Source organism: Buteo buteo, chromosome 22 (genome assembly GCF_964188355.1).
Source record: "Buteo buteo chromosome 22, bButBut1.hap1.1, whole genome shotgun sequence".
In the NCBI taxonomy this organism is placed as follows: domain Eukaryota; kingdom Metazoa; phylum Chordata; class Aves; order Accipitriformes; family Accipitridae; genus Buteo; species Buteo buteo.
In genome coordinates, this window is record NC_134192.1 from 16,024,462 (window position 1) to 16,048,675 (window position 24,214).

At 44.9% G+C, this 24,214-nt stretch overlaps 1 protein-coding gene across 5 annotated transcripts in view; it reads right to left on the minus strand.

Annotated features, from left to right (window-relative positions):
* Positions 1-5,811: 5,811 nt before the first annotated feature.
* MBNL3 (muscleblind like splicing regulator 3) overlaps positions 5,812-24,214 on the minus strand; it is a 94,169-nt gene continuing 75,766 nt past the window's right edge. For 4 of the 5 annotated variants that reach the window (XM_075054298.1, XM_075054300.1, XM_075054301.1 and 1 more), the window contains 4 exons: positions 18,901-19,051; positions 14,384-14,478; positions 12,830-12,903; positions 5,812-10,185 (listed from right to left, as the gene is read on the minus strand). In XM_075054298.1, the coding sequence (XP_074910399.1) occupies positions 12,847-12,903; positions 14,384-14,478; positions 18,901-19,051 (303 nt within the window). In that variant the 3' untranslated portion in view covers positions 5,812-10,185; positions 12,830-12,846. The remainder of the gene's footprint in view (positions 10,186-12,829; positions 12,904-14,383; positions 14,479-18,900; positions 19,052-24,214) is intronic. The other variant, XR_012654002.1, reaches the window with a different exon arrangement.

Genomic DNA, 24,214 nt, shown 5'->3' on the forward strand with positions numbered 1-24,214 from the left:
AGGTACAAGGAGGAAAGGGCGAAGGCATTTGCAGCAAACCTCTTCCAGCTGAGCCAAGCCTGGCTGGGCCCCTGCTCCTCCAGGCCCATTCCCATGGCCTTCAGGCTGTGGCTCTTTCTGTCTCTGTGCAGGTCCCCTGCCCACAGACATCCCAGAGGCCTCCCAGGCTGTTCACAGGGATCCTTTTTCGGGATGTGCTGCCATTTCGGAGATGTACTTGAGGCAGGGTCCCACTTGGGCTGGAAGAGGTGCATTGGTCCATCATCTGCAATAACAGCTCGGAGAAAAAGCAAGAGGGTACAGGCTATACTTCATGCTGCCCCACGCTCTGACGCAACCCCTCCTGGGAAGGGCTGGAGAGGATATTTTAAATCCACAACTCATTGGGGATGAGCCAAACATTTCTTTCTCCGGTCTCCTTTTTCTCATAATAAATAGATCAAAGTGACCTATTTATCCAGCACTAAGTCCAGATTGAATAAAAACTGGCTTTGGACCACAGAGGCCCATCTGAATATGGAGCAAGCCTTGAAAAATAGATCTTCCCCCCCCCATGTTTCCCACTGAAGCTTCAACAGCCAAAGAGCTAACTGGAGATTTTTTATTAAACTTGGCTTTCCTGCACAAATGTGCCCCAGTGGAGAGGAAGATAGATAGGCTAGGTGCTGTAATATTTCCAAATGACACATGCCATAAATACAGTATCGTGTACAGTTTGCTCAGATCCTTTAATACAACTTCATCTATAAAACGGTTTCCAGCAGCTACTCCTGTGACTTCTGGAATTGGGCCCCAGGTAAAATCCCCCATCCCTGGCCCAAGGATGCTGTTTGGCCTTGAAACACAATTTAAAGTCTCTTGTTAATGGGCTACCCTTGAATTTCGGTGCTAGTGTGGGACTCCCACCCCCAACCCTCCCTGCGGGGGATGCTTCTCCCAAGTGGAGCTGGTGTCTCCAAGCAGCCAAGGCTCAGCCCTTCCCACAGCTCCGAGGAAAGCATCCCTTGCAAGCCCCTGTCCCCTTCCCACAGAGAAAGTGAACCAGAGGAAAGCTGGCAACAAAAACTCATGAGTAACCATTCAGGAAGGATCCCATCCTTCCACAACATCCACTGCTTAGAAAAGTTTCTGGGTTTTTTTGGTTTAGAAACAATTCAGACATTTAATTGTGCCATCAGACAAGGCAGGAGTCATTTATAGAAAAAAGCTGTAAGTGGCCTTGACACACAAATGGAGTCAATTAACCTGCAAGGAGAAGTCAGGGGAACAGGCTGATGAAAAAGAAAGTTATATAATTTGTCCTGGGCTCCGTCTGCCTTTTTTCAAAGTCAACAGCTTGTCCTACTAAGAGTGATGGGGAGGAGCGGTGTCTGCACAGCCTCCTGCAGTGTGCCTCCTTGCTGAACCGCTCCTGCCCCAGCAGCTCTAGCAGACCTGCAGCCCCCGCAATACTTATTTTTAAACTCCTAATTTTCCCCGAGTCAGATTGTTGAACTCCTTTGGGAAAACGGCCAGCGATGCCTCCCATGCTGCGCTCCCCTCCCTCGTGCTGGCATCAAACCCCTCGCGTTGCACCATCTGGGCTCACCCATCACCTTGGTGTCCCCCGTGCCGCAGCAGCCTGGGTGCCGAGGCCAGACCACCGCTCGGACGTTAGCCGAGTCAAGCTGCTCACGTCTTCAGGGGCTTCCTGATGTCATCTTCTGCTGCCCACGAGATGAGCGATGCTGCCGCCCGGCCTGGCCACGCTCCCTGGCTTGGTGCCTCCAGCTAGATCCAACATATGTTGAGACCAGCCAGCAAAAGCTAAAGCTTTTCGGGAGCAAGTGGCAATCTCAAGCGGGGTCTAAGGGTAAAAGCCCGCTTTTACGGCAATGCTGTTGGCATGCATGTGGCGACCAAGGTGGCAACGCCGCTGAGCAATTTTCTTACCTCTAAATTTACGCAACCTTACAGAAGGGACAAACAAACTCGGCAAGAAGCAATTCTCTCTTGCAGAAGTCTAGACCAAGCTTAGCCGTGGCTGCTCCGCGCCGCAGCGAGAGGCATCCCCAGCCGGTGGCGGCCGGAGGCATGAGCCTGGCAAAGCAGCCCGGGGATGAGTTGGGCACTTGGAGGAGAGCTGGGGAATCCAGGCCGCTGCCAAAGGGAGCTTACTGTTGAATTATTGCACTGGGACGTTCAAAACGGTATCTGACACAAATGCTGAAAGAGAAAAATTAATACACACATCACTGTGCTACAAAAGCTGCAGGCCTTTGAATGATAGTCAATTTATTCTTCATGGCTATCTTCAAATGCACAGCTCTGATCTCCTCTCTAATCACATCACAGATAGGGTCAGAAAGGAAGCATGGAAAAATACAAACCAAGCATACCACATCACATGTGTCTCAGAAGGTCTAAGGCACAAGAGAAACCAAAAGGCAGCATCTGGAAAGTTTTACTTTTTATTTTTCTAAAATACAAATGTCTTTCTTGTGTTAGTAACTTTAATATGATAGGCCAAATGCATCCGATAAAAAGGAGGCACTGGCTACAGAATTCAAAATACTGAAGGTATTTTCTGGAAAGAAATTTATTCTGTTGTTCTACACTTTAGATATAACATTGAATCAAATTCATTAGTTATTATTTTTACATCAGAACCTTTGAAGTTTGGGACTAATAAACTGGAACTTGAAAAGTTTTTAAAGTAAACTCCTATTAATGTGTAGATATGGATCCATAAAAAACATAACCAAGAATTTTATACACTTTATTAAAAGATCAAAAAATAAACAATAACAATATAGAAGTAACATACTAAAATGAGTAGCATTATGCACATTTCTAAAGCACGTACAAGCACTACAGCAATATAACGTGGCAAAAAGAAAAATAAATTCAAAGCGTACACCCTGTTGGTAGCAGTTGAGGGAATGAACTATCGTGTTACGGAACTGAAATATTGCATTAGCCTACGCCTGTCTGGATCCGATGATATTTTAATTTCTTACAATTCCACAGGGCTAACTGTAATTGTTTGTATATATTTTCTAAACTATACCATTAAATTGATATCTAATGTTTCCCTTACTTTGTTTTACCAGAAATGCCTATGAAAAGAAGAATGTGCTTCAAAGATCTACTTTACACAGTACAGTATAAATGTTTTTATATATTTAAATTAAAAATTGACAATTTAGGAGAACATTCTCTCTTTTATTTTAGTGATTGCCTAAAATACAATTATCTATAAAAAAAAATAGTGATCTGTTGTCAGGTGATACAATAAAGAGTGTGAGGAGTCTTGGTTCATCTTCATGATTTAAAATAAAAATATAATTAAAACAAAGCTAATTGGAAAGAAAAAAAAATCCCATAATCCAATCTAAGAATGGTCTTATCATCCCCTCATCTGCTAGGATACAAAAGCCATGGCAACAAAATCATTTGGCTTCCACCACTATCAAATAGCATCTGTGTACAGTAATAAAGAACTGGAACCTTGTAATTCGGTGTCAGGTAATTCTCTCTGTTGTGTGTTTGGAAAAATAACTTCATTTTATTTAACAGTTGTGTTATTTTTGCATGTTTAAATACCGCATTTGAGAGGCATATATTTTTGATGATAGAGGATGTCAGTAAAGATCACTAGCAAAGATTTTAGCAGCGTTGTCACAATCATGCTCATACCCCAAAGAAAAGAATTTTGACCAGCTACGATTCATTTCACATAGTGCAAAGTATTTTTCTCTCATAACCCTAGAAGCGAGAAAGAGCTCGATTATAGAAATCGATTACGGCAAAGGGAAGCCTTAATAGCATGGTGGCTAGAATTAGCTGATTATTTTGTATTCAAATCTAGGTTATTAGAACACCCATGAAGAGAGGCAACATCTGATTTTTCCCTGTTTTAAAGACACTGGGACCGCACGATGCTACGGCTCCAGTTCAGCAAACCACCCACTTAAACAAACCCCTGGTGCAAAGCAGGCTGGCTGGGCACTTGCTGGCATTGTGAGGCATCGGAAGCCTCCGAGATGCCAGCAGTAGCGGCCGAAGAGCAGGTCTTGCGCTTGGCAGCGACACCTCAGCCCCCAACCCTGGGATGGGAGGAAAGGGAGACGGTGACATCGGGTGCCACCACCCACCGGTTCCGCTCTGCGGTGCTCAACTCATTGCTTGAGTCGGGACCAGCCTCATGGCAAAACCAGCGACCTTTCTGAAGCAAGTCTGGGGCTTGGGTTTTGCAAAAAAAAAAAACTTGTTCCAATCAAAAGTAAATGGGTCAACACAGGTGCTTCAGCTTCTCCAAACCCCCCCCTGTACTGCTGAGCCCCAGCAGTACCACCAACACAGTGGAAAGGGAACCAAGCTTGGCGGGCTGGGGGCCCACGGCTGTGCTCTCCTTTGGTGGCATTTCAATGGGGCTTGTTAACCCCAGCCGGGAGCACCAAGCTGGCCATGCTGCCACGCTCAGCCTCCACCTCCCCGTGCCAACATCCACCCGGCAGTGCCGTCGGAGCAGGCAGTGCCGTCGGAGCAGGCAGCACCAGGCAGCGCTGCCACCCGGTTCTCTCAAACGAACACCACGGCTGTCGTACAGCAGAGGAAAATGGCCTGAGACAATCCAAAACCTCCCCTGTCCATCCACTCATCAGTCCCTTCCATTTTGTTACCTTGCCCCAAAAGGGTGAAAAAAACTAAAAACCAAAACCGCAAAACCAAAAAAACCAGTAAGTTGTGATATTTCAAATTCCCTCTGGGATTTAAAACACTCGCTGCAGTGACAGTCACCTCTAACAGATAAACACTTCCAGCTAGAAATAGGATTAGGTGCTAGGAAAAATGTGTGTATGCCGCCACGGACCTATCGGTCCTAATAGGATTCACCGAGAACACAACCTATCAGAAACATGACCTAGGGTGTGTTTGAAAATGTAGGCCGATTAAAAAACAAAAAAAAGTAATTCAAATCTTTGCTAGTGACCTTACTAGTTAATTACACACTGTTTCCCATTTCTCTGTGCTGCAGGTTGGAGCTGACCTGTTATCAGTCTGCTGTATAATAAGCTATGGCAAACTACAAAGCTTTTACAACAGCAAAGCAACATCATGCTTTCAGATAAGTTTTATAGCAAAAAACTCCTCCTTTTCAAAGCCTTAGTAATACCTATCTCTTTTACAAACTTTTCCTGTATTATTACAGACTTTTTATATTCAAAATAAGTTCCAAGGATTTCTTTCGTGGACTATGTACATAAGTGCAAAAAAGGTGTGTCTCACACATTCGTACACTAACTGAATCAGTTTAACTGCAGCATATTTGTATCTTCAACACTGTTACGGGGTCATTCCACAATATTTTTTTTTCTTATGTACAGTTTTTGCTAATATAAATTAGTATTAAAATAGTTATATGCTTAATTATTTAGCCCTGATCGTAACGTAATTGCGTGAGTGCTCAATTTCTGGAGAAAAGAAAATTGCAGGCAGAGCTACAGTACTGAAACGGATTAATTCTGAACTCCCATCGTGTGAATGAATGTGAAATGAAAGCAAGACCGGTCACTACGTCGTAAATACAGGCTGTCGTGTTTTTGAAGTGAAAATACTGTGGAATAACCCTTGCCACACAACAATTTCTACAAGCTATAAAACCTGACTCTAAATCCATGTGTTGTAAACTTCTTGACTGAAAAAGTGACCTTAAAGACACAAATTCAGCGTTCACATGGGACTTTGGGATTTTAAAAATATTCAATCATATCTTTATCTGACAGTATCGAACTGTACCTTTAACAAGCTCATACTGTTACACATCACTTTTAATTTACATGTGAAAATTTCACAAATAATGTATACAAAGGTAGCCATGTTGTAGTTTTGTTGCCATAGCAACAACAACTTAATATAATTAGTTAACAATGAATCTATCATTGTAGGAGTTACATACAAAGTTAATTTTGTTCTTAAACTGTAAACTATACAAACTAGTTATGGACTGTATTCTATACCTTACCATGCTTCAGTGTTGGTTTAGAATATAACTAAATGGGCTGAATACATGTATTAAAAATTTTAAACTTTCTCTAACTCTCCTTCAAAATTAAATTCATTAGTTACTAAAGATATCAAAAAAAGCAATAATGAAAACCTTAAAAACTAATGGTAGAGAAATGAAAATATATGACATGAATTAATGCGTTGTAGCCTAGTAACAATGTGTTGTAGCTCTATTTACATTTGGATTAGGCTATCAACTATTTTTTTTTTTTTTAAAAGTTATTACAGTCTTTAACATACAGTATATACTCTAAGGCCTTCAACAGGCACATGGTAAAATCAGGTCAATATCAAACTAAATCCATTCAACAGGAATGGGAAATTAGATTTTCCTCATAAATTTCACCTTTTTCAATTTTCATGTCTGTGAAATGTACAAGGGATAAACAAAACGAGGACTCCAGTTTCTCAATCATTGTGTACCCGCGTGTCCTAGAGCTACTCGACCGCGCCAGCCGGCAGCCCGCGAGGCGGAGGAGAAGACATCTCGCCAGGCACGCGCATATCCTCCTCCGGCCAGCTGCACCCACGAGACACATACCCATCTCCAACGCCGCCTCGACGGTGGTGGCCCGGCTCTGGTGGGACGTCCGCCGCCACCGGCACGCCGGGAGGACCCCGCCGCGGGACCCCGGAGCACCGGTGCGGCTGTGGTCGGCGGCCAGCCTGGCGGTGCCGCCGTTCGGGAACACTCCGAGCGTGGTGCGAGACGGCAAGGATGGATGGCAGGGAGGAAAAGCGCTTCGGAGTGCTCGGGAAGGGGGCCGGCGCAGGCTGGCCAGGGAGGTAACGGTTTCTAGAACATCGCGATGCAAAAATACACAGTCAAAAATCATCAGCTAGAAATTTCCAACTAAAAAACACGGCTGATTGTGAAATCATGTTCCAAATTACTAAAAACACTGTATTTAACAAAAATAATCTTAATAGTTTTATGAATCCATTTTATTTTAAATCCCTCTTTTATTGTCTGCTTATGTTACAGTTTAGTAGTAGTACTTTTTATTGAAACTACTAACAACCTTTTTTCGTGAAAATGATCAATCTCAGCTTTCATTTTCCCTCTGCATGACCCGTTTTATCCAAGTTTCAGCATTTCTTGCATATTGTTTGCATAAGGCTGAGAGAAATGGACAAAGAGAAATAACTTTGGATAAATAAAAAATATAGGTTCATGGAAAGTGGGAAGCTTATAAAAATGTCACTAAAATTATATCGATTTAAACAAACTTACATACATCTCTTGTCAAATAAAGGATGATATTCATGCTTTTATGACATTTGTTTAGAGTCACTAACTAGCTCGGTGACTTTGTAATAGTCTATTTAGGAAATTTATAGTCTGGCGACTTTTTTTTTTCTTTTCTTTCTTGAACAAAGAAAATTAGAGCAAGTCATTGCACAACTAGTTTAAATAGTGCTACCTCAAAATGGCATTTTTGCCGAGATTGTTTTGAATTTGGTGAAGTTTAGTGCTTCAAGCTTTTCTTTCTTTAAACTCATTTACAAATTAACTCTAAATTTGCCAGCAATATAAAAACTGTTGTGGCACCTAATATAACTACCCTGAACATCCCTCATTGGACCTCTTTAATAAAAAATAATCCTTAAATGCTTTTTTTTTTTCAGTGCTTTAAATGTGACATGAAAACAGCTGTATTCTAGGTTTACATTCTATGCACATCTATGCCAGATGTTTAAGTCGATAAATAAAAGAGGAGGTTACATCAAAGTGTCAAGATATACAAAAATCCATTTAGCACTGAAAAAATTCCAACCTCCTTGAACTCATAAAGCCATACAAGCTTGAATGCATCCTTTCTGGCTTAAGATCAGCTCTGTTCTTTGTTGAGGCACTGGCACAGGTTGTGCAAAACCCATTTTTGATACACAAATAATTTCAAACAGGAAGTACTCAAATCCACTTTTTCCACTAACAATGTTATGGTTTTGGGAAACAGAAACTCAGTGGTGAAAAGAACAGGTATGCGGTCACCAATATAAATGAGAGTCACTGATTTCAGGCAATGCTGCTGCTTGTGAACGCTGATGGCTGGGGAACATCTATGGACACAAGCGACTGTTAAAGCACAGGGTTCATAAGGGGGGTGGGGATGTTTCTTCCCCTCTCTCAGGGTTTGGTTCAAAGCCTGCTGAAATGAATGGAGAGATTCCTTCTGGCTCAAGGCCTTTTTGAGCTGGGCTCTTCAAAGGTTCTTCCTATGAATGAGTCTCCACAGGCAGATGGTCAGAGCCTGTTCTGGGGTGCATCAGCTGTGCCCTAGATGCCCCTCCATCACTTGTGGTCCGTGGAGATACACATCTAGTAAACTGTCTGCGCTCACACCAGAGGAGAGGGGGCAAGGAAAGTCTCTAACCAAGGCCAAGGAGCTTGGAAAAGAAAAGAAAACCTGGTTGTCAGAATTTGGCACCCTACAGAACCATCGTGAGCTCGGGGTGGCTGGCCCTCCGGACGCAGAGAGCTGGCCTCTTGCTTGGTTTCAATAACGATTCTCTTTCTCCTTGTACGGAGTTCGTGGATTTACAGTAGCAAATCCATCTCTTCCATAATGCCAATGATACTGTAGAGCTATGACCGGGATAAATTTGGCTGTATCCTCAACCAAAATGCATTCTGCAGCCAGATTGTTCAGCAACGCAGCATAACGACAGACTGGGGCTGTCCAGGGTGCACGGGCTGGAAATCGTTTCATTCATGCATATGTAAAGGAGGTATTGAGAACTAGCCCTTGTTGTGCGGCAAACATTGCTCTTGATCAAGTAGAAGGTGCCAAAATAAATCCACTGATCTATAGGAGCTCCATTGAGATGAATGTTTATATACAGTAGAAAGCTTATGCTGAGCTTTCTCCTGCTTTGTTACTGTTGTGTTTGCTTTAAAGGGCCAGAGATAATGGGGCAAAAAAGTCACCCACTTATGGAAAATGGTGATTAAATAATAGGTACACGCTGACAAAATTTCAAGAAAAGCCACATAAGATTTCAGGCCAAAATGTTTCAGCACGTTTAGTGGAGACAAGCCCCTGGGCATGGTACAACCCAGCTTGGGCTAAGTTGCAGTTATGGGCCCACTCCAGCTAACGGTTGGCATTTGCTCCTCTCCAACGCAATGAGTCTTTGCCCAGCTGAAGCTGTCTCACTTCGCCATCTAATTTTTTTTTTTGACTGTACCATGAGAACAGCAAGAGAGATTGTGCGCCGTTTGCAGCTGAGAATGCACTTCAATGGACAACAGAACTGCAGAAATCCCTTGATGCTTACCACTGTCTGAGCAAATCGTTCCTGTCCCCTTACTGAGCCTGGGCTTTTGTGGTTTTTTTTCCAAAAGTTTCCAGAATCAGCTCATTGTATTGAAAGCAATACCCTGAACTGGACTAAAATGACAGCTGTCCTTTCATACCACTTGTACTAAAAATTTGGAGTCTATCTGAAGGCAAATTTTAAATGATAAAAGGAGCATTTAACACAAGCAACTTTAGCTGACGTTAACAGCAAAATCCAGCAAAGGGCAGAACATTCCTGTGTTGTGTTTTTCAAGCACATAATTCCTGTTTCCCACAATAACATTTTTAGTAAAAAACAAACAAAAACCCATAAAACCTACAGTATATGAAAACTTAAGACATAACAATAATGAAAAAACGGTATTGAGTATACTTGATAATGATGTACACTTTAAAACAAATCAATAGACTATGATGTAAACAAAACAGTAAGATAACACTTTAAAAACAAGACAAACATTTATCCATCGATAGTATACAGTAAACCAACAGTCCGCTGTGCAGATGCACTTATCAGGATGGTAGTCATAAAATGATTAAGTGTGTTAAAGTAATGTGTTATAAAAGTCTATTATAATTTTCTACTTGTATATCTCATATAACAGAGAGCTGTTTGTTAATTGTTTCTATAGTGCTTTTTTTTTTTTTTTTTTTTGACATTCCCATTGATCAGTTTTTGGTTAACATGTAGGCTGCAACAGGCTTACTGTAGAGGTGGTAGAGAACGATAGAGGGAAGAGGGGATATATACAGAAAGGCCATGCGCAGCTTCCCACCAAGAAGTCCTGGTGCTCCATAATTTTACTGTTCAGAATTTCAACATGGTCTGCTGCAGGGGAAAGAAAAAACAACAAAGAAAGAGTGAGAAGTTAGAGAGAGAGAGATATCTATATTGTAATAAAAGTCATTCTAGTAAGATACATTTACATCCTCACTGCATTGCCCAAGAGGTTGCCATTAGTATGTTGCAGAGAGAAAACATTTTATTCCCTTAATTTTCTGATGTAGGGTGAAATTGCTAATAACACACTTGGCATCCTCTTTAATCTGCACTTAGGGCTTTCCATTTCCAGTGTGCTTCACACACATACTGACAAGACAATTAGTGAAAGAGGGAGGTGGGCGAATAATAGTCTTATTTTTGGACAGAATGGCAGGTAGAGAGTGACTAAGGAGAGGGCCAAAGGGATCCCTGACCCCTGTTAGCTCCTGTTTCCTTTAGAGAGAGCCACAGTCACATTAAAATCTAAGGAGCCACAAGCCAAAGGCAAATAGGGCCCAGAGACAAAACACAGACACAGAAACCCTGTGCTCAGGAGACCCTCTTCTGGGAGCAAATTGCCTCTCTTGAGATGTACTCATGAAGACACTCTCCTGAAGGACCCAACTCTTGTCTCCTGCAGAGCTAGACTAGCCAGCCTGGCTACCAGGACCTCACCAACTATGGAGGAAAAGAAAAACATCTGCCAGAGCAGCAAGTATTTCAATTACCCAACTCCCACTCAGGGCAGCTTTGGGAATTGCCCCTCAGCACTGCAGAGTGCCAGCCAAGGTCCTCATCTGGCAAAACACTTGAGCACATGCATAATTTCACATGCTTGGGTGGTAGTGTGAAACGATGTGTCCTCAAGAGATTTGCTTGCCTTTAGTATATGCACGGAGATGGTGGGTAACAACCCAGGAATAGGATCAAAACACGCAGGCTGCTGCAGGAAAATGGTCGCTGGTGGGTCTGTGAGCACTGGGGATGCTGGGGGACATAGCCCTGTTCTACCAGCCTCCAAAGGTGGTTTATGTCCCCCAGCTGCGAGGTGTTAAGAGGACAAGTGCTTCTGGCAGAGCGATGGCTTATGCACGTGCTCACACTGCCCTCATGAAGAACAGGCTCCTTCTCTGACCCAGACCTTCTCTGACCCAGACCAGTAGCCTGATCCCCAAGAAATCCCATCAAATTCAATACATTAACACTACTTCTTTCAAGCAAAGGTTTTTTATGGTCTTTAACAGCACTGCCAATGCTTTTCTCAACAGACTGTGCCGTGCTCCCTACTTAGTAAAGAAATAAATCCCATGGAAGTTCCTCACCTGGTCTGAAATCAGTGTGAGTTTAAGCACACAGACACACACACACATGTAAAAGTGAAAAGAATTCAGAAAAAAGAAGTTTCCTGAAATAAATGCTGAAAACAATCTCAAAGAGTTAAAAAATGGGGCTCTTCCAATGCAAATGATCTCCTTGTGGGGTGGAACAGGCTATTTTGCATGTGTTATGGAAATGGGTTAACATGTCAGGTGTCATGTCTGTCTGTCTGTTCTTTGGGAGAGCAGTACACTGTGTAACACAGAACATTTTCACTAATGGGGATAGCTTGGTGTTCACCCCTACGTAGACAAGGGTCCATAGCCACAGTTTGCGGGTCATTTGTACATACGGTGCTTTATTAACGTCAGCAGAGATAAGGGCCACCATCAAGATGAGTAACTTCTGTCGATCGCTAAAGACATCATTAGAGAATTGCTTGCCAAATTAATTTCCAGCATTTAAGTACTTGCCTGTAACATGTGACCTAAGGAAGAAATGGGTTGCATATCTGTGTATACTAAATGGCTTGCATTGGGAAAAACTGGTGACCTTTTGTTGAAGTGAACTGCTCTTTAGTCTCTTGGGGTAAAAAAAATACAGTGATGAACTGAAACCCTCAAGGCATTTTCTCTCGCGATCATCAGCTAACTCTCACAAAGAAAAGCAACGGAAAAATGACACCGCTGCTACAGCTGTGAAATAATAGTTTGTAAATCAAAGAAAACGACAAACTCCTCCACCGTTCCCACTCAGAGAAACCTAGCAGCCTAGGGAAGCCCAGGATCTGTAGGCGGGGTGAAGGATATATTGCTTGTGGCATTCATCCTGGTCTTAAACACATACAAGGACCTCTTGAAGAAACCCACCCTAAGCCAGGCCCCCACTGCAGCTGAACAGCAGATCTCTGCTCAGACCAAGCCAGCCTTGCAGATGCACAGCAGCTGATGATGACCCAGTCCTGCTTACCCCAGGAAAGGAAATATGCCACTAACAGCAAAAGAGAAGTTACACCTTTTCAGCTGACTCATTACCAGAGCAGTCTTTGCCATCAATAGTGCAAACCCCTGAGGCATCTGCAGGCAGCTGGGAGCTGTGCAAAGGAAGAGTAATCTGTAAACACAGCCATCAGACTCGGGGGGATGTAAGAAGGGAGGCCATGAACACCGTAAAACGGGTATTTTAGACGCAAGGAAACACTGCTTGTTATAAACCACAGGACTGGTCCGTATCTGTGCTGCAGCTGCTGAATTTCTGTTGAGTTGGCAGAGCGTGAAGCCACTGGGGTCCTGCAGGCTCGGTCCCTCTGCCCGAGCCAGCCCTCCTTTTGGGGGATGTACTGCCCTTGTACAAAGCAGTCCACCGTAAAGAGAAATACCAAAAAGGAACTTACTGTTCTATCGGGAACTTCTACATCTGTGAAACAAACATGCTGCTACTCAGTTCATCTACTGATAACTGGGATATCTACAGCAAAAAAAACAAAGAACACAATACATTAAAACATTGTCTTGAGATTGTGCTGCTCATTCTGTCTTCAGTATCAGGTTAGTAAGTACATCAGTGTCTTATAAAACAGGATCCATTCCCAAGATATCTTTATTTTGCCACACATTAAGTACAACATAGCTGCATCATTACTGATGCCTCGTGGAGTATGTGGTGATTGTACTGGGATTTTAACTCCATAGACTACAAGTAAGACAGATATGCCCTGAAACTATCTGGCTGAAACAGGACTCATACAGCCACAGAGCAACACTGCACAAGAATTTCTGCTTTCTTCTCATGACCAATACGAGTATGAGTAAGACCTGCTCTACCTGAAAATAACAACAAAGCACAGAAAAAGACTAGCAATCCCTACTGCGAGCAGTAAAACACTGCCTAGGACTTATGCAGGCAAATATTCTACTGAAAGCCTCGTGACTTCACACTAGCAAAAGACTAGAGGATGCCCCCTGAGATATTACTGACAGTCAGCATGGCTAACAGCCTCCTAAAGAACAAAGTGACACCCCATTTTCTTTGCAATAGCTCTAAACCTGAGAGCATGACAAATAAAAATGCTAAAATTAGTATTGGGGGAAAAATAAAAAAAGTGTTTGAAATGTCTCTGGTCTGACTGGGAAAAGTTGTGGCACACCAAATTATCAGGAAGCATCACTAGGACAGGTTGTGCATATACAGTTCAGGACTGGTGCGGAAGCAGCCATCACAACTCAGTATCTTCAGAGGAAAGTTTTGGAGAGAATTATGGCTCGGCAGACATGCATGAAATCCTGTACACTTATGGCAGTGCTACAACGGCACGTACTGCACATCCAGAGTCATTTCTGTAGGGATGGGTGACGTTACTGGCATAAATAAGCTTCAGACTTCATAGCCTCGCCCCTGATTTTTTGGGGTTTGGTTGGTGGTTGGGTTTTTTTTTGCTTTTTTGGTTGTTTTTAGAGTCCAATCTTGCAGTGTGGGGAGGCTGCTTTGTGTTTTCACTTCCACTTTCCAGCCAGGAGAGGACATGCCAAAATACCACGGGGAAGGATGCTTGGGGTGGTATTTCTGCTTGAGACTGAAAGCAGAAGTGCTGCAGGTCTTGTGTGACAGTATGGTTGGGAGTTTCACAGCCCATTTTTTCAGGACCCACGAAGGGTGTTGTTTTTTGGAGAAGCGCCTGCACCCCTGCCAATCGCCCATCCCTACGCTCCGGCCAGGCTCGCCGCCCATCCCGCACGTGGCAGGACCGGCCGGTGCCCCCTCACCGATCCCCGGACACGCACACGTACACACACACACGCGCGCGCACACACGCACACGCTGCCTCTGCGCGCCCGAGCCTACGCCAAGCCGAGCGGGTCGGGAAGGCGCTCGGCCCCGCGCAGGATCCGGCCCTCGCCCGGTCCTCGAGATCTGAACACGTGAAAGAAAGCCATTGAAAGGGCCAAACCTGATTGGCGGTAGCTGTTGCAGCGAAGGGGACGCTGGTGGCAGGAGTTGTTGCTGCAGACACAGTGGTGGGCGTAGCACCGTGCATCATGGGCACTTTCGGAAGGGAACCATGGAAGCGACATACGGGAGGGTGGAGCGTATATATATATTTTTTTGGTTTTTTTAAATGTAACCATGGCAACATGTGGTGGATTTGGGGGCGTGGCAGGAATCACAGCAACAAGCCATGTGACATCGTCATGAAGGACACATCGGGGCGCAGCATGCAATCACAGTGCAAAGCAAGACAGCGTTGGGAAAAAAAATAAACAAGAGAGAAGGGGAAAAGCCAATTACAATTATAATTAAGGAAAAAACCAAAACATTCTCAACACTTAGTACATTTATAAGCAGAACAATGATGTATTAGACTCCAAGGGCCAAATTTCCGAAGGGGGGAGAGGGCGGGTGTGCTAGCAAAAGCCCACGTCAGCTCGCACCCGTGGGGAGTTAGACGCAGCCAGTGCACGTTCCTTTGGGTGGGGACATTTTGGCAAGCGCACCCTCCCACCCGCCTGGGAAAGCTTGTCCCCTTCCCTCCCCACCCCGTCCCCGCCAGCAACCAGAGGTACATGATGCACTTTGCAGCGGCTGCCGCAGCCCTTTCACGGGGTTTTCTTGCCTCTCTCTAGCAGGGACGATGTTTCGGCATGGGACAGAGCTGGAGGCGCAGCATACGAGCGGCTGGCAGCCTGAGCTCTCTCCATACAATTTCAGCGTGCTTCCTTTCCACCCTAATTCTAGAGGATCTGGCACAATTCCCCTCTTGCGGGGGGTGGGGGGATGGAGAGGGGAGGGGGCCAAGAGGGAAAAATACACAAATGCATCTGAACAGCTACAATTTGCAGAAAGAGCATCCGAAAGAACACGGCAGCAGGGAGCTCGGCAGCCTCCTAAAGCTGCATATCCTGCAGAGCACGGTGCTGGAGGGGATGCTCCTGGGCGCACATGGGCATCCCCCAAACCCGGGGGGGGGGTTTGCGGGGCTGGGGAGCCTGTGAGAAGGCCCGGCCATCCCTGCAAACATGCGGCAGGGAAGCAGGCTTGCCTTCCCCTCCACCCCAGCAGACACGGCCGGCCCCAGCGGGGAGCGTGCATGCCTCCGGGCTGGGCACGCTTCAGCCACAGGACGTTGGAGCGTGTGGGTTGGGGTTTCCTACAGGCAGAGGTGTGTTTGAAGGGCTCAGCTCCCCGTCATGCAAGCGGTGTGTCCTCCCTGCACTATAGGGATGGGGAGGTTCGAGAGCAGAGTGCTTAGCCATTCCTGCCAAAGCTTTCAGACCTGCTCCTTGAAAGCCTTGCACCCTCCCCAGGGCTCCTGCTCCCACCTTCCTCCCTCTGGCTGAAGCCGGCATACACCTGGATGTTGACAGTCTTGTATAACCTTGGTTGGAGGATGAAAGCTCAGCTTTCACCCACCCTGCTGTGCCCAGCAGCTGTAGGCAGAGGGGAAGGTCCCTCAAAGACCTGCACAGGTTCCCAGTGAGACCCAGATGCTGAGCCTGAACATACTGGACCCCTGCAGCAGCAACAAGCATGTACTCAGCCCTGTCGCCTCACTGTATCCCATGTGCACCAGCAGCAGTACCTCCCTACAGCCCCTTGTACCTGCACAGCTGACACTTCACTAAAGTGATGAATCTTCAGCCAGTCCATGGTCTAAGCCCTGCTTCTCTCGCTGTACAAGCAGCGCCCTGCTCTGGCAGAGGGGCTGACCCCAGATGTGTTCCTCCTTAGCGCCTTTATTAAACCAGTCTCCTAAAATGTCCTCAGAAGGACAACTGAAAATCCAAGCTGTAATCCACCTGATGCCTGATACAAAAAAATAAACCAACAGGATCCTACCATTGCTATTTCCTTTTGTTGGATAACTTCAATGGATTGTAAAGACATTTAAGTGACAAATTTTTGTCTCTGCAGCGGAACTAAATAGGGGTGGAAACACATCACCTTGGATTCTCTTATTAGTCACACGAAACACTGCACTGCACAGAAATTAGAAGGGATACAACCATTTAAGCCTCAAAGAAGACAGCAGATAGACAGTCACACCACTCAGCCACCCAGGTTCTCACTGATGCATACTAACTTGCTGTCTCTTTCAGATTAGGAAAAGTTGAGAAGTTTGTGTAGAAAAACCTACCAACGCTTGCAGTGGGTGTCATGCACAGAACTGACCCTGCACACCATGCATTGAAGCGTGGAAAGATGAACAAAAGGGATATTTCATTAGTGAAGCTTCAGTGTTAGAAATCACTTTAACTAAAAAGCAGGTATTCTCTTTGCAGCATTCAGTATTTAAGCACATGCAAACAGATTCTGCATATTGGTACATAAATAGTTTAAACTCAGTTTTAAGAGATCATAGCAAACCAAATTAATTCTTGAATTCTTGGGTAGTAGAGAATATATTTCTTCTACCACCCTGATATTAAATTATATGATCTATCCTAGAAATCAGGGTTGTTTTTGTATTGGGTTATGTTGATTTCTTTCTGATCATGTCAGCAGAAAACAAATTGCCCTTAGAGGAACGTCACACTCATGTTAAAACCGACTTTCCAAAAGCAATTTACTCCTGCAAGCAGGGACCAGGATTCAAAGTCTCTAGTTTAAGCTGAAAGAGGCAGTTTTTTCTGGGCTTGAAACAATTGTAGTGATGATGCCATTTTCAATAGACATCCTGACTTTCCCCCCCATGGCAACCCACAATGCTGATCTCTCAATAACTGAACAGAAGAAACTAAGAAAAGCAACAGCTCGCTTCCCCTCCCCACAGTGTGAGCTACTACGTGCCACTTCTCTGCTTTGCTTTCCAGACAACTGCAAAGGCTGAGACCAGATCTGCAGTCTGATGCATAAGGGAAAACAGGGATGCATAACGTAAATTCATCAGAGATCCGTCCCCTGACTGGAAATTTGCTGCTCTGACCAGCATTAATGTCCTCAGACGAGAGCAGGTGCCAGCAAATAGACCTGTTACGCATCAGCCCTGCACGTAATTTCATTGCCATGAGACAGGGCACAACAGCACAATGAGAGTGCTGGGTAAAAGCTAATTTATGGTGCTCGCATCAGAAATACATGTCCTTATGTCAACTTTGGCAACTGCGACCTCAAGGAAGAGGAGCGTGTAGCCAGCTGGGAGACTTGGCATTCCCAAAGGTGTCAGTGTTTCCTGAAGAAGTATTTCGGTTGGCACATTAACAGAGTTGTGGTAAGGTCAGCTCAGCCGATCCCCTCCAAGAGCACTTTGCAGAGCAGACGGCTACTACTCGAGTCCCTCCCTCCGTCTCTCCGTACAAGACTCCACTTCCCTGGAAGAACATCTTGGCGGCTGCTGAGTTCTGAGTGCCTCCAAGTGCCCTCATAACAGAAACGCCACACGAGCACAGGGTTTAGGTCCCAGCTCTCTGGACCCATGCTCACACCTGACGCAGTCTGGTCTCAGTATAGGACTGTCTCTAAAGCTTTTCCCCTGACCCCAAGGAATGGCACGGCCAAGATCCAGGTTCACTATGTGTTCACCTTGAGGGGCCAGCCCAGAGAAACACTTTGTATGTTTTCATAAATATCATCTGGCAAGTGAATACAGCATTAAACATTAAAAACATTGGGCGTTTTGTTTTCTTATGATGCTCTGCAATGATAATAACGATACTAAAAAACAACCTATCAGCTCTGGAATATTCCTAATTCAGCCACTTATAATACTTACTACTCTAAGCAGGTTTTGTTTTTCATTTGGCTGCAGGAATAGAGGTTAATTGGCTAGTCAGCAGTCACTTCTGCCACATCAATATTTCGAGTCCTGTATGAATTACTGAACTGCATCTTTCAATTTTACTCCGAGACCTTAAAGGTACAATAAAAGCTGGGAGTTAAATTGCTTTTAAAAAGCTTAGGCTATCGTACTGGTCAAAAGACAAACAAGAGGGAAATATATGCCTTTAAAGAGGATTATGTAATTTGTATTTACTAAAGATGAACCATTCCCTCCATAAACATCATGGCTGCTGGAATATGTAGGTCACTGAGATAGAAGCTCAGAAAGATACCTGCAGCTTCAAGCGAGCAGGCACAGAGGTCCACAAGACATTTTAACATGAGTCTGTGAGAGTGCTATGTAAGAGTCAAAGAATTAATTTGGGATTAACCAGTTGAACCATAAGGAGGAGAAACAGAAAGTATGAATTCAAGAAACATGCAGACATTTTTCTTAGTTTGACCGCTTAAAAAAACCCAAAACCAAACAAAAAAGGCTAAGAAGGGATCTTTACAAGTAAAAAGCTCTGAATTGTAGTAGGTGAAGGAAAAAAAGTCAAACAACAAACGTTAACTTTTCATCCATTTTTAACACGAAACTACACACTGATACTCTTTTGCTAAGGACCCTTACAAATCTGCTCATTAGCTCAATGCCTAGGTCATAAAAAAAGACAACTATGATGCTGAGGAAAGCAAGAAGACACTTACCTGTAGGGATGAATGTAGGCTGTTGCAACTGCATGTTGGCTAGAGCCTGTTGGTAGTGGAAAACGCTTGGGTTAAAGACTGTGGTGGCACCATTGTTTTTTTCAAGTGCTGGCCTCTTTGGTAAAGGTTGAAGTGCACCAGGCGGCAGGGCCTGTGGATAAGGGAGTCATTAAAGACAAGTGGAGTAAAAAAAGGGGCCCAGATGTAGATCAAGCATGCAATAAATAATAGGGGGTCTTGGCTGCAAATCACCTGCAATTGTATCAACTTAGCGAGACAGGAAAGAGAAGAGCAGCTAAATCACAGCAGAAGTAGTAGGTGAAACCACAACTTCACTAGATAAGCAGTTAGTAAATGCACCAAGAGAAGGGGCAGAGTCCAGAAGGAGGAGGGATGCTAAGGGAGCTTTTCAGCAGGACTGACTTGGGCACAGGGGAAAAAAAAAGCATAAGGAGAAGAAAGGGGAGAGGTAATCACCTGGACAGGATACTACGAAGAACAGTTGCAGGCAACAAGCATTTAAAAAAAAAAATACCAGGTAAAAGAAATACAGTAGATGACTATTTAAAAACACAAAGATTAGCATAAGCAACAAATGCCAAGGAAAAAAGGGATGCTTGCCTCTGCCTGTTTCAACACCTGCCTACATGTATGTGCGCACACGTGGAAGTGTGCACGCTTGTGTGCAGCCGAGCCATGTGTCCAGGTGATAAAGCAGCAGCTGTTGCCAATTACACGCATAACGTTACATTCATAGTAAAATGCATTTCCACTTGTTAGTAGAGAGGCTGAGCAACATGGTCAACAACAGGCCTGATTCTCCGCCTCTCACACTGGCGGCACAACTCACCACCAGCAGATTTGGACTTCCTCCCAATTTCTAGAAGGTGGCCTCCAACAGTTAAATACTGCTCACTCATTATTAACAGTGGAAAAAGCCATTGACAAATCTGGTGTTCGAACAAGATTTGGGTGGGCCTTGCTATCAGGCAAATCCCCTCTTTTTGTTCTATCATACCACCGAGCTTCTTCCAGCCGGTCAAACCTGTTTCATGATCAGACTTGGTAAAAAGCATTAACCCAACTCAGGAACTTTTCTCAGTGAGTTACTCATCATTCACCCAAGCATGTCTCAACAGCAAAGTAGTATGTCAGGTTCGTAGGAGACAGGAATGTTTCTAATGATTTACAGCTTTTCATTGTACCCAAGAAGAAACCACATTTTTTTCTCCACGTTGTGATAGAAAAGGGTCCTTTTTAATTATGCCCTGCAGTCCTTTTTGCACGTAATGCTCCCATTGACGTCAATGAGATTCACGCACGTGGAAGTCATGCAGAATCAGGTCATTTCTGCCTAGTTGTTAGTCTACCATGTAGCAAAGCAATGGCTTAAAAATAGGGTTATCGCTCCTATTTTTTTTCTTTAATAGGTGACAGTGAAGAGTGGGTAATGGAGGAGGTTTAGCTAATGAAGGGTTAAGGCTACAAACACACAGTACTCGGAAGAAAGGACACAAGTAAAGAGATTTTTAAAGCATTATGAAGATCAACACACAACAGAATATAAATGAAAGCTTGCAACAGTTTGTTACCATCTAGAAACAGGTTTCACTTTAAATTTAACTTGCTATAGGAGACTGCTCATCTGAGAAATGTTAAGCAAGATACTTCCAGGCAAAACATTAGTCCATCCTATCTCTATTCACATGGTGGCTTTTGGGTGGTTTTAATATTAAAAAAAGAAAATTAGAAGAAGAAATTGCATTTGCAAAACTGCCCTCAGACATGCACACATCCTCTGCTAATGCTAGCAGGCATCCAGTGCCAGCACTAGGAGTTAATCATTCCAGGTTTCTTCTGGCTAGTACCAAAAGACAACAATCAAACATGGGACAACACTCTCAGAAACAGACACCAAAATCTTTTGCTTAAGATCAGTATTTTACTATGAGGTCTTTTAGGTAAAGATCTAAGAGTTTCCATTTCCAGGTAAGCCCTCATTGATATCTATGTTAAATCTGACTGTATCTACATCTCGTCTATTTAATGACAGCTATACGAATGTTCCTCCAGGCACGGGACAGATCTGCAGCTTGCAAAGACTGGAGTAGCTCCACGTACATCAGAGGTGTTTTACAGATTTGCAGTGACTGAAGAATTTGCTGCTTAAATTCACATTCCTTACTGTGCCTGATTGCTAAACATTCTTCTTTTGGATGCTTCCAAAATCTGCCTCAAAAAAAAAAAATTACTAATTATAGCAAAGCAACTGTGCCAGGCACATAATGGACTTTTGACTCCTTGCTTCTTGGCCAAAGGCTGTCACCACCCCGAAAATCCCATTATCCCATAATGGCAGTGCCAAAAGCAGAACAGCTGAAGGCTTTGAGACCTTGCGGTGATGTGCTGGCTCTTTACAGGATGATTCCTGAGCCCAGCGTTGCAGTCAGAGGGAGCATACAAACACCAACAGGCCATGGGGATGTCAAGGCACAGCAGACCGCCCCATCGGCTCTCTAACATCACTCTTCCTCCTACCCTGCTACAGCCCCTTGGGAGCAAGGGAGAGAAAGGAGCCACGGCAGTCCCGCTACTGCTCCCTGAACAGCAGCTGGGTGGAGAAACCCAAATAAACGTAACATTTCCAGAGTCCTCTAAAGGAACAAGCACACTGTAGCAGCTGCTGTGCAGCCTGAAGGCCGGCTCTGCCACGTGGGGTCTGGGCACAGGAGCCAGGAGCCCGTCTCGGTCTGCTTCTGGTTTGACACAGCCTTCTGGGTCACCTCTCCCATCCCAGCAGCTGGGGGAGCATTCGTACAGGAGCGTGCCCTGAAGAGGCGCTCCTCCTGTTGCCAACCTATCTTATTTTAGATAGAGAGGTGCAGGAAGGCCCACGAGGACAGAAGGATGTGGCTTCACCACTTCTCCAGTCCTTGTGTTGAGGTAAGAGCCCCAAGCCAGGAGCACACTCACTGAAAAGTCGATCTACAAATGCCCAGGAAAGCTGTCTAAAATTGCACGTGATGAAGTTGGACCAATACAGCTCCTGCGCAGGGATCTGGTAGGGACACAGGAGCAAACAACTGTGTCTCATTTGAAACAGGCCAGAATTTTTGTATCGGTCTTGGGACCTCCAGGAATTACAACAGCTCGTGGGGATACAACTTTTCTGTCCTGCACCATGTCCTGATTCTGAAGGAGTCCCCCAAGCGTGTCCTGCAGCACCCACAAACGGCAATAATCTCAGCACATTTTGACCTTACCGAATTCTGTAGCAAGCGCCTCCCCACTGCAGGACGGGAGCTGGACTAAACCCTTGTAGCAAAGAACTTATTTGGTGAGTTTATCTCATCCTGCTGTTTGTGATTTCCCTCTGGACAAGCTCTGACCATCACAGATGTAGCGGTAGCCTTTGACAGTAACTTTTTCCAAATATTTTTTGCCTGTGTGTTTGTGTGCACACATGGGTATGCAACCTATGCAACATGATCAGACCACCTGCACTGGTGAAAGGGTTAATTCAGTTCAGCATCCATGTGCTAGTCTGCACTGATCCCAATGAACAATTCCCACCATAAAAATGCTAGGCAGCTTCCCATTTTTGGGCTGGGAAAGCCACATTCCTGCTGGAACACAAGCATCTGAACAAAAAGGTTTGTGCCGCTTTTCTGCATGACATGGAAAGCAATCTTTCAGCATGACTGACAGATAAAAATGCACTGCCAAAGTCAAAATTTCCCACGTGCTGGTTAACAACACTCTCTTGTTATTTTTTGCAAGACAAGAACTGGATTAAGTCTTTGCAACAAACAATTTAACTGCACCTCAAAGTTCCCCTCAGATCGCTATCTCCTGGGAGCAGATCACACTTTCACCCCTTTGCCACTTAGCAAAGAGGGGCTGGGTCTGCATCTGACTTGCTGCTTCACTCCAAGGCATGACAAATACAAAATGATCTGAGAGAGGGCAGAGGGAGCGCCCATTCTCTGACAAGCAGCAGAAGCAATCTGAGCAGTTTCCTCTGAAGATTATACATGCTTTTATCACCACCGTGAATCCTTCTCTGCTGCAGCCTTCCCAAAGGGTTCAGAGGAGGTGACGTATTTCAACAACGTGGTTGCATCTGGTTCAGATGTTTTAGAGCAGGAAGACTATTAAAAGTAACTTATCTGATGGAGTTTTGTTCAGTGGGGGAGGTTAGGAGGGTAGGGGAGTTAAAGGGCTTTTCCTATTCTCTGCCAGACCACGTCTCCTCAGAGAGGTGGCTCTTGGAGAGGGCAGCGAGGCACGGTGTTGGTCACTGCCTGCGCTGGCTTTGGGGCTGCGTCCGTGCCAGCCGTGAGCAGCGGGGAGTGAGAGGCTGTTATGTCATTTACAGTGTAATTCCATGACTGCTGGTGGAAGCTGGTCCCTAGCAAGGTTTCCTACTGCTGCTGCCTAAAACAAGCCTCTTCACTACTTAAAAAAACCCTTCAGAGGGGAACGGATCAGTCTGCTTCTTAGCTCTGGGAATGAGGAGAAACACTAGCTTGAAGGTTTCAGGGCTCCTCTGTGTCCACTCTTCCCTTTCCCCCGCTAAGGTGGGGCGACAGGAGATGGTTTTTTTTATGAAGTATTAGATCCCTTGTTATTTGGGGTGAATGGGAAGGAGTTGGCTTCTATGGAGCCAGGACTGACAGTAGACTGGGAGGATGGCTTTTTCCTTGCTATGAGTGTCACAAAAACAGGTAAAACATATTTGAGACTCAGAAAATAATCAAAGGTAGCTTATAGGAGGACAGCTTGCAGATAGAAGCCTGGGGAGCAGCTTCTGTGCATGAAACTGAAGCAAAAGGCACCCAGAGCGAGGTCCCTTTGCTGACACCTGTCCCACTGGGGTTTGGGGGAAGGAACCAGAGACAGAGCGAGCTGCAGTGGCAGCCATCTCCCCAACTTACTGAACATGCCACCAAAGTCCTGTACTGCACCTGCTTCAGCTCCCAGCACAGATCTCTGAGGGTGCTGCTTAGCTCTCTCCCTCCTAAATTTGAGTTGTGCCCACAGCACAGACCACCCTTCTGCAGGGCAGTACCAGCATAACACTGCCAGGCAAGGCTGTGCTCTTGGGCATACCACGAACAGTTGCGGGATCCGTCCTGCGCCACCCAGTCCCCTGGCATATCCAAGCACACTGCAGACCTAATGAGTTAAATTCTCACCGAAACATCGCATCTCATGACTCCAGAGCTGCCACTGTTTGGAAAAACACTTCAAAACCCAGAGCTGCCTCCCCCCAAGGTTATGCACTGCCTCCAAAACATCCAGGCTTCAGGAG